The following is a 10,871-nucleotide window of genomic DNA, read 5'->3' as shown; positions in this document are numbered from 1 at the left end:
TGACTTAACCCATTATTACCAAGGAAACAGTCACCATTCATTGATAATGTGCGTGGTCTAATAACTGGCCAAAAGACAATAAGAATACATCAAGAAAACAAGATACACTTCAACTAATTTATGTAATTAAAGACTTTAGAAAAGTGTTTTTTTGTGCAATTCAGGAATTAGTTTGATGCATTTTAATTGTGTGCAGTCATGGGAACACATTAAGTATATCCTAAATAAGTGTACATGATAATAATAACTGTATTTATGTATATGTTAATACTACCAATTATATTTGAGCTAATTCCTCATAGCTCAAAGAAAGCACTGGGATACTGTTGTGATGTAACTAAGAGGCGTGTTGGTGTTTTCCGTCATGCCGGAGAGTTAATGATTTCCATTCTGACAGCTGAGAAAAAAGTGATGTATAAAAGCCTTTTCTACTCGATCGATTTCACTGACAACACAAGGTACTTTTGAACTGAAAAATACTTCACAGATAATCACATAACACAGACTTTCAAGAAAGAAAAGGCAAGACATTAGCATTGTGGAGGAAATGCTGTATTTCACAAGTTACAGCGTTACAGAGCAGGGAGTGCAGCAGGTGCAGTTTGTGAGGCTAAAGAAAAGAGACAAAAGGCTTAAATAAATATTCTGGAGGTGAGCGAGCAATAGAAGGACTACAAATCACAATCATCTGTGTGCAAGAAAAAAAAAAAGGTTTTGGCACATAAAGGGTAAAGGCAAGACTCAAAATACATCTGTAAATCAAATCAGTTACAGGTAACATGTGGAGAACAGATTACATTAAGAGATAAGATGTTTTTCTACTCTGCTTTCAGACATGCACATATAAAACAAAGACACAGTAGTGGTCACACAGTTTGAGACAGGAGTGAGTGAAACAACTCAACATCCTTTCCAACTGTTTATCGATGTTAGGGCTGGGCGATAATACAATATCTTCATTTATCAGCAGTGAATTGTGAAAATATAACCATAGATTCTGATCTTTCTGAACAATTCTGCTTTTGGGCTATTTTACATATAGTTTGCATACAGTTTTCATATGGTGCCGTATATCAATAGAGACATTGTTTTCGGTTCGGTTTGGTGATTTGACAGTAAGATTAGGGGAAAACTAGTGGTAGCATGTGCCAAGAAAGAACCCATTAAATGTTGGAGCAGATCTGTATCACAAAGTGGACACAGTTTTTTTTCCCCGTTCTGCAAATGGTCTGGCCCGAGGCCTGAGCTCTGCGAATGCCTCTCCAGTCATCGCTGTGAAGATGATTTCAACTGTATCGCCCAGCCCTAGCTGTGCTGTTATTCATGACCTACGTTGGCAGCTAATAGTTATTATGTGAAAACGTGTTGTATTAAATGTTTGGTCCCAACCCTGAATGGTCCACGATGGCAGTACAGACATTTTGGCAGTGAATGGACTGTTGCTATCTTACAAAAACTCATTAGCAGACACTTTAGAGATGTCCGTGCAGATGCTCACAGTTACAGGCAGAAAAACACTGAGGAAAAATACATTTTAAATTCTCAAGGATCAGGCAATAAAATCATGAACATTATAATGATGGAAACAAAAATCTTAAACACGTTTTAGTTGTTTAGAAGTTTTAAGTAACCAGGCAGCAATACAAATGTAGTCTGCAGGGGATGCACAGTAAGTTTAACATTGTATCACAACAACATCATTCTTTTGAGATAAAAAACTGTCATTTTGATGATTTAGGAAGTCATTATTTTGTTCCTCAAAATAAATAAATCAGAAAACTTATACAAGACATATAATGTCATTTTTTCCCCCATCAAAATCTTTCCATGCTGTACTCCAATACAAACGTTGTGTAACTGAGTGCTGCTGGAATGTTATGTTGGTTATGGAAACTACGTTTAATTACATTTAATCTGTCCTCTTTTAAATATTTATACGACCTTACGAGGCTTTGTTTGGTTATTGTTTGCTTCGCCCTACTGAATGTTTTTAAAACAGCATATTGCCATTTCAACAACCCCTATTTTGACCAGCATTACAGTTCACTTAAACTCTGAATGGTATTGTGAAACAAAAGCACATTTACTGTACAGACAGGCGCTAGGATGAGGAGTGAATAAACTTTCCACACCCCGGTTACCACTCACACTACAAAAGTAACATTAATTGAGCTCAAACATTCCTCTCCCAGTATTCACAGTACTTATATGTACGTAATAAGTATTCGACCAGTTCTAACCTGTCACACTCTCGTCTAATCTACTAGATTTTCTAGGACATTTTTGTTTGAGGTTTGTTGCTTGTAAGATGAGTGTTGATACATTTTGGATGTTGGTAAATCCTACAGTGACCCTTTGTCATGTCTCAAAAAATATCCAACCTGTTTTTTCTGTACCTCCATTTAGTCTGTTTTCCCTCCCGTTGTTACATTTTCAGTCTTCTCTCCCTCTTTTTTGTCCTCTTTTTCAACTCTCCTTCCTTCCTTTTTCCCTCCCTTCAGTACCCTGCCGATGATGATACAGGCGATGGCGATGATGTGCATGCTGAAGTAGATGGATGTCCAGTAGTGGATGGTGTCAGAGGCCTTGAGCAGCACGAAGCCCATGCACATGTAGTCGTACGACCTCATCTTCAAGAACCAGTGAACCCAGTCGAAGATCTTCTGACCAGACGGACCCAGTCTAACTCGGACAGACGACTCCATGGCCGACTCGGCTGCGATGCAGAGAGGGATGGTGAGGAAGGAGAGATAGTAGCCCACATGAAGTCCATGCCAGTATGCGCTGATGAACATGGTCCAGCCGGCCCTGAGAGGTACAGACAAACACGAGAGAGGTTAGAGTCAAAAAGACTGTGAGGGATTTCAGATAAACGAAAAGATGCCGGGTCACATTTAGGTTTGTTTGTGGTAATGAGGGCAGTTTCAGTGTGTGGTGAGACAATACATAGTCACTTCATGTCATCTGTCTTCCAGGTATTAAACATAAAAGAACTTAAAATAATATAATAAAATGAGATTTAAATGATACGCCTGGACATTTTTTCAAAGAATAAGACACTTTTCAATACTTTTCCTTTGTCAAGTATTTAAATATTATAGAAGTACACAAAAAAATAAGCTTTACCACGTGATTATTTTATATAAAATATTGATTTACCAGAAAACATGCTATATTTTAATATATCTCAGTATTAAGATATGAAATGACCCTTATCAGGACAGAATATTTTGACCATGTCTCCCAGCCCTACTTAACTTGACTTAAGAAGTCAAATGAAATAAAATATGTTTGTCTAAAATAGGAGAGCTTCACAGACATCGCTGCAAAAGATTATAAATGAAAGATTAAAGCTGGTTAGAAATGAGGGAATAACTAGAAAATATGTTTTAAAATATGATGACGCTGGCCACTACCTCTCATTTAAGAAGGTATATCCTTGCACAATTCAAATAAACGCATTTTAATGCCAAAACAAAATGGGTTTGGGCGTTCATGCCTGTGATATAAGCAGAACCTGCTGCACGCGTAAGGCCTTACCTGAGGGCGTAGGCCCTGAAGGGGGCGTTGGGGTAGATGTAGTGATGCAGCCACCACTGCACAGTCATGTTCCAGTAACGCATGCCGTGGCGGACCTTCACACAGAAGTCCGTGTTGTAGCAGTCGATGTTCTGGATGGTTTTGAAGTCATACGTCTCGTCAGCGCTGGGGTCAGGACTGGCAAAGAGGGAAAAACAATAAACTCTTTACAGACCAAGATTTTTAACAGCAATGCAATTACAATTTACTACATACACACATATTGATGCATCCTCTTTTGATATACTTGTTGGCCAGTGCTGAAGTACCTGTAGTTGACAGTGGGTCCTCCTCCAGGTTTGGACAGCGCTTTTTCTGGATAGCAGCCCAGACCTGCAGTGATAAAACCAGCCTCAGCTCCGCACCACGCTGCATAGAAACGCATCCTGAACACGAAGAACACTGCTATCATGTAGAAATACCTGGTGTTAGAGAGAGAAGAGAACATTGTTCATCTCAGTACCAAAAAGCAGCCGCGATATAACAAAGACATTCAACACTACCAGGACCTCCATTATTATCTTTAAAGCAAACCATATATTTATTTAGCTCACCATGAATAGTAAGCTATGCTTTACTTTCATTGATTTGTCTCATTGTATTTGCAGTTCTCTGACCAACAGCAGCAACACAAGTAGAGACACTGTGCAATCAGGACAATTTAGGAAATAGTACCTACAACATTTAAGTATATAGATGTTTAGCTTATATAAGTATTGACCATTTGTTGGGTTATTCCAGTCTGAGAAAGTCAATGAAATTTGCTTTTAACTTTACATAAAATATAATATTATAAAGCACACTTTTAATAGCATTTCAATTACTGTGTTTTTTGCAGATCCATGAAAGTATACATCGATGCTTAAATAATAAGCCTAAAACTCATAAAACTAACATTGTTTCTTTTATTAAAAGACATTATCAGGGCAGTTTTGCATTGTAATAATACCTAAAGAAAAAGTGCTCATCCAGGAACTCATCTGAGCGAACGTAGGCGAGTGGGAAGACGGAGTCGACGGCGATGAACAGAGCGCCGTAGAGAGGAACGAGCTTCAGGCGCTGCAGGCACGGCCCCCAGCCGGGCAGGGTCTGCGGGCTCGGTTGCTGCAGCCAGTCAACGTATGTTTGGAAGCGGAAAAACGGGCCTTTAGGGAGATGGAGGGATGAGATTAAGGTATAAAGGCGGTGTTGTGAAGACAGTGATAGACAAAAATGGATGATATAGATAATGCAAGAACCAAAAGGGAACAGTGAAGGAAAGTGTGTTTTGAAAGAAGTGAGGGTGGCGTTGGAAAGGAAATGGTAAGAAAACAAAAAAAACAGAAGAAATTGTAAATAAGACTGATAACGTTATGGACTCACACAATATTGGACAAGAAGCAGGGGGTGAGACAAAAAAAGACAACTGTTAAAATTCATGCAAAAGCAATAAGAACAACATGAATATAGCTCACACACAAACATAATGTTTACAAACGTTCACTTCAACATGACACAACGTCCTCTTTCCAACAGAAGATTCTGAGTGTAACGAGTTTCCACAGACTTACCCGTCATTATACCGGCATAGCAGTAGCTATAGGACAGCATATCGTAGAGGGAGGGCACCTGAGACAGACCACCGATGACAGGAGACTTGGCAAAGGAGCTCACGTCCTTCTTCTTCTCCATGTGGAAGCTGTTCACCTCGTTTGCTAAACTCACCATCTGAGTAAAAGATACATAAGAGTCAACAAAGATGCCCACACCGTAACACATAACGTCTTGCACAGGGCTTTTTTACCTTCAGAGTGAGAAGCAGCTGGATGGCGTTGGCGAAAGGTGTCGGTGCTGGCAGACCGAACCAAGTGACCAGCCGGAAGAAAAGGAGGTAGAGGAAGCTCCAGCCGAGACTCAATGCTGGGGCATGCCTGGTGGACAGAAATAGATGTATTGTTATAGTTTACGTTTTACGTCTGCACAGTAGCATTATATGGCAATTGTCCTGTTGTGTGCCATGTGTGCATCAGCTTACTGTACACTACAGCTGAAATGTGTCCTTTATCAATTAGACTGGTATTAAATGTATGTATTTAGTTTTTTGCAAATGCATTTATTTGTCAGATATGATATTTTTACACAAATACATTTTATATTTATATACTGTAAGCTGTCTATCTCTACTCTATCTGAGATCATGTAGGTAAAAGTGCTTGGACAACTTTCTCCCCAACCGGCGTTTCTAAGCTCTATAATAGTTGGCATTAACAATCAGATCACTGTCTGTTTTCCTCAGAGCCTAGCAACTAGAAACAAGAGAAAATAAATGTTTTCCTTTACACAGTTACTCTGGTTTGTTCAACCATCTGGCATCTCATATACTGCAATCGCAAGCAAACTACTTGTTATAATAAAAGTACTGTTCTCTTCCTGTTTTGGTTTGGTAATGGTCGTCGTTATCCTAAAGCCCATCAATATTTAACCTCATAATCTAAAAGCAAATATATTGTCTCTTTGTCACTTTTGTAGGCAAACAAAAATGTATGAGGGCTTTTTAATATGTCTGTTAAAAAATGAAAATGTTAAGTTCGGGATCCAAAAGCTCAACATTTTGTGAGGATTAACCACTTTATTTTGGCCATACGTAATGAGAAATTGAATATCTTTAGATTTTTGGATGTAAGTAAAGCAAGATAAGCCATTTAAAAATAGTGTGTGTGTCAGTGAAATATGTTTGGAAAGCATGTATGCCCATGTCTCACCGCCAGCTGATCTTTATAATAAACCATGTTCCAATCACCGTCACCAGAGAGTGGAGCGTGTGGATCTGACAGGTGACGATGGCAACAGAGAGGCCCAGAAGAAGAGCTGCCCCCTGCTTCACAGGAGGACCTGAAGGAAAACAAAAGTTATCAAATAACAACAATTATAAAATAATACAGTACACAAACACCAGAACTAGGTAAAAAAGTAATTTCTCAGCATCATTCACATTTCAAAACTTATATGACCGTAGGCAGGATTATAGCTGAAGAGGAGCAGCCCTTCTCATTGGTAAAATGTTAAAATTATAGTGTTTTTGTATTTTGTCCACCCCATGTATGTGAGTAATAGAAAATCATAACTTCCTGTCCCACAATGCAAAATGTAGCTCTTTATAAAAACACAATTTAAGATTAATTAGGAATTAAAAATACTCAGTAATAAAGACCATGAGCTATAATAAAACTATTGACCAACAATACTCACTGAGGTAACGGAAGAGGAACCCAACAGGGATGGAGGCAGCGAGGATTCCTAAGTAAACCAGCTCATCGGGAGACATCTCTCTGCTGGGACAAAAACACTGATCAGCTCTAAACGTAATCATAAATGCATCCAAACCATTCCAATATACTGAGAGCAAATTGCATTGGAACAGCTGGTCATTTGTTATTTTTTGATGACTGTATCCAATAACCATTGATCAAGTCCTTTAGTGTGTTTTACGGATTTGGAAGTGTTAGATTGCATACAATTACATTGTGGAGGTAATATTTTTTGCAATTGACTCATTTAATCCTAATTATGCTAAAATACATTATTTTTGGTCAACCATTTATCTTGGGAATTTCGTGTTTGTTTTTCACTATAATGTTTACTTATATGGTCCACACAGGAAGATAACGTTGCTAATACTAGGTATCCAAATAACTAAATGAAAGCAAATACTAATGTTAAAATAAGGGTTTGTTTCACAATATAGGAAGCAGATATCTTGCCAAATTACAGTCATTTCCGGTAAGAGGTGCAAAAGCACTTGTAACATTGTGCTGCAGCATTATGTAGCACTACTCGAAATACAAAGTCGAATAGAAGCGTTAATAAAGAGATTGAATGCAAGGGACAGCCATGTGCCAACATTACGTAACCTATGTTCATATATGTTTGTGACTGAGTCCACAGTCGCCAAGTCTCAGGTACTTAAGCCCAGGAGAAAAATGGGGCAAACAGGTGATTCTTTGATCAGTGTCACGAACTGTAGATTAGTTACTCAACCTAAATAATCATAGTTTAATTTACACGGGAAACAATTAAATAGCTCAGAGCTGACGTGTGTCTTCCCAACAGTGCCTTGCCTAAAGGCTAACGTTAGTTCCAGGAAAGTGAACGTGGAACAGCATCAACGATAGAGAACAAAGCAAGCCACATCGTGAGAATACAAATGTATACAGCACGGAATGAGTGTTAAATGTGGAGGATGAAACACCAACACGCTGCATTCCTGTCTGTGTTTACTGTATGGGTCGTTAGCGTTAGCATTGCGAGACCAAACTAAACCCTCAGCGTAACGTTAGTATATAAAAGTGGCCGATCGTTGCACTAGAAAGAGTCAGTTGGAAGGTTTTACTTACATTGATAGTGTTAAATCAGCAACGTTTAAATAACTCCAGTCCCTGGCAGAGCCTGTCACACCTACAACTACCCATTCACACCGCTGACACAAAATGCATTTACTTCCGTGCACTGACTGAATTTTGCACCCCTAGTTAGAATGGTACCGTCCTACGCGGTGTCGTCATCGCTCGTCGACTAATCATGAAGGTTTACCAATAGACTGTAAAAGCTATGTTTTATATATATAAAAAGGTTTACCTTACACAACCTATGACTGTACCATTTTAGCCTGAAGGAGTGTATGGATAATCCGGTCCGAATTGGGACGACAAAATCACCTCATATCTGTAGTTATTGCAATCTATGGCAATTGATAGAGAATCACTTAAAAAAACAACTCCATTCTACTTCATTTCTTTATCCGTGCTCTTAGTTTAAGAGTTTTATTGATACCAGTTTGGGAAATTATGTTATCCATGCATATTTCACTTAGAATAAAACTCAATAGTATAGACTTGAAAAAAAATATAAGGCCAATATTCTAGAAAGAAAAGTGCAACAACTCAGTTCTCTGGTCAGACCAAACAGTTTTATTCAAAATGTTGACAGAACAGGCAGTATCAGAACACACTTCCTGGACTACATCCTTTTTAATCTTCCTCCTCGTCGTCAGCGCCTCCAGTGCCACCCTGGCCCTTCTTGGCGTTCTTTCGCTTGACGCGGCCTGGGCGTCCACCACCGTATGGAGACCTCAGTGAGAAGTCGATGTGCTTCTGGCTGTCCAGGCGAACCACAAAGGAGGGGATGTTCACCACCTGCTTTCGCACACTGCAGAGATGGACAAAGAGTTAGACTATAGAAAACACATTACAATAGTCAGTTTGATAGATTCCACTTTAGTTTAAACAAAAGACAAGAATCCAACTGTATGACAAAGTCCAGATGAAGTCATCTGAAATGTCTAGATTGGCTATTGCCATTTATTTACTGCAGGCTTCATTTACGAGGAATTCTTGACACCACAGAAAATCTGAGAATGTAATTTAAATCATCAGCCTGAGTAATTCGTAGGTGTACAGTAAATTTGACAGTTGCCCGAGGTGCAATCCCCCGTAACTTACCAGACAGCCACAACACCACAGTGGCACAGCCTAAGCCTTCAGAGGCAGGATTGGCTCTGGGCAATATCTATTGACAAGGTATACGGTTTTGATACCGAAGTGACCTTTGTGAAAAGTTTAACTGATCTCAGCCGAGAGCGTTAAAAGTTGATGGTCCTCTGAAGAAAGAGGAAGCATTGAGTTGAGTCTCAAGACTTGAGTACCATTATCTGACATTTTCCCCCAGGAGCCTTGTAGCTTACCGAATATGCCTCTGGCGGATAAGGACACGGGCATGGTGGATGCTCTTGGCGAGTCCAAGCTTGAAGACCTGTGTCTGCAGCCTCCTCTCCATGAAATCTTCAACCTTCAGGCCCAGGATGTAATCGAGCTTCATCTTACCCTCATCGAGTACGCCTATCCTCACCAGACGTCTGAGTAAAGCATTACCTGGAAACAGGAGCCATTTTAAAATCCAGAACCAGGACAAAAATAGCCACTTAAGTGAAGTTACAATTGGCCTCATTCACGAGGAATTCTTGACACCACAGAAAGTCTGAGATTTGATTAATTAATCATCGGCCACTACATTGAAACATGAAATGGAATTTTGCATACCTTCAAACAGACGCTTGGGGTCCTTCTCGTCAAGAGTGAGGAGCTCTCTGGCAGCTTTGCGGATCTTGGCCAGGGTGAACTTGACCCTCCATACCTCACGCTTGTTCCTCAGACCATACTCGCCTTGAAAAAAAGATGGGACAGTCAACCGTTAAGTTCAGTATTATGTAGTTCTTAAGAGGGCAACATGGGGTTTAATTCATAACTATACTCGAGATTATGAAATCACAGCATACCAATGAGTTTCAACTCCTGGTCGAGACGGGACTTCTCGAAGGGGCGGCGGGGGGTGACATAAGTCTTGCGACAAACCCAACTCCTGGCAACGGGCATGGCGGCTTATAAGTGCCTGCAATAAAAGACAGTCAGCATGTGTAAGAAAAACTGTATTTATCGTCAGTAAATATCCATTATTATCTCCACATTTATATATCTAATAAAATATATACACACGCACAAATCAGCTTTAGATAATCCCAATGAATCAACGTAATTTCACCAGTGTAAAAATAAAACGGCATCTACGTTGTTATTTAAAAAATACTACATAGTTCAGCAATACGTTATGATTAATAAACTTAGGACTGTGGCGTCCTTCAAAATCCTGCAATTCTGTCTTTTCAGCTTATTAAATACAATCTGCAGTTGAAAGACAACTCAGAAATGTGCAATATATTTTATTGTGGGAGATATGGATGTTAAACTCCATACTCCAACAGTTTCACATTAGCATTACGCTGTAATGTGTCGCAAAAGTTCCTAGATGTACAGGTATTGTTTGTAGAATGTATTAAGTCAACACTACTGATGCCTTGCCAGGAATACTTCATAAAAATAAGTGTGTAAGACACCATAAAAATAGGCTAAAAGCAAGCCATTGTAAGACATACGACAAGGCCGCAGATGCACCGCACCACGTTGTTAAATGTGACAAGCTAGCGTTAGCTTAGCTTAAGCCGAATAAGCTTTTCAATTAAACTGTTAAAAAACCATAAGTTAGTTATCTAAAAAAACGTTTCCTTATACAACTAGATTTCCTACAACTATGTAATACCAGTTGTGTATTTAAGATGTCTAATGCTGTGTGTTTGCGAAGTGTGGTAGCAAGAGGCCGCATATCATACCTGTCTCGCTCAGGCCAGCGAAGTAAAGAGAACGTTAGAGGAAGTTCCAGTTTATTTATAGGGCCTACGCACAAACTACATATCCCAGGATGCA

The 10,871-nt window shown here is 39.4% G+C and overlaps 2 protein-coding genes across 3 annotated transcripts; both read right to left on the bottom strand.

Annotated features, from left to right (window-relative positions):
- Positions 1-536: 536 nt before the first annotated feature.
- On the bottom strand, positions 537-8,032 carry mboat7 (membrane bound O-acyltransferase domain containing 7). Its single transcript, XM_079693430.1, has 9 exons — positions 7,953-8,032; positions 6,808-6,887; positions 6,321-6,450; positions 5,363-5,489; positions 5,130-5,286; positions 4,529-4,724; positions 3,849-4,001; positions 3,541-3,717; positions 537-2,808 (listed from the first exon to the last, which is right to left on the bottom strand). Exons 2-9 carry the CDS (start codon positions 6,881-6,883, stop codon positions 2,403-2,405), a joined length of 1,422 nt encoding a protein of 473 aa, XP_079549556.1. The 5' UTR covers positions 6,884-6,887; positions 7,953-8,032; the 3' UTR covers positions 537-2,402.
- Positions 8,033-8,502: 470 nt separating this feature from the next.
- rps9 (ribosomal protein S9) lies at positions 8,503-10,815 on the bottom strand. 2 transcript variants are annotated; one of them, XR_013810167.1, is made up of 6 exons: positions 10,778-10,815; positions 9,890-10,002; positions 9,654-9,776; positions 9,299-9,485; positions 9,057-9,214; positions 8,583-8,763 (listed from the first exon to the last, which is right to left on the bottom strand). XR_013810167.1 is itself a non-coding variant. In XM_079693162.1 (5 exons), exons 2-5 carry the CDS (start codon positions 9,984-9,986, stop codon positions 8,586-8,588), a joined length of 585 nt encoding a protein of 194 aa, XP_079549288.1. In that variant the 5' UTR covers positions 9,987-10,002; positions 10,778-10,815; the 3' UTR covers positions 8,503-8,585. The 2 variants fall into 2 exon arrangements, 1 of the variants encoding a protein (XP_079549288.1); XM_079693162.1 differs by lacking the exon at positions 9,057-9,214 and having other exon boundaries at positions 8,503-8,763.
- Between the last annotated feature and the right edge of the window lie 56 nt (positions 10,816-10,871).

The sequence above is a fragment of the Notothenia rossii genome (genome assembly GCF_949606895.1).
Source record: "Notothenia rossii genome assembly, chromosome: 7".
Lineage (NCBI taxonomy): Eukaryota > Metazoa > Chordata > Actinopteri > Perciformes > Nototheniidae > Notothenia > Notothenia rossii.
The sequence above is the reverse complement of the archived record's forward strand: the minus strand, read 5'-3'. Positions and strand labels throughout refer to the sequence as shown.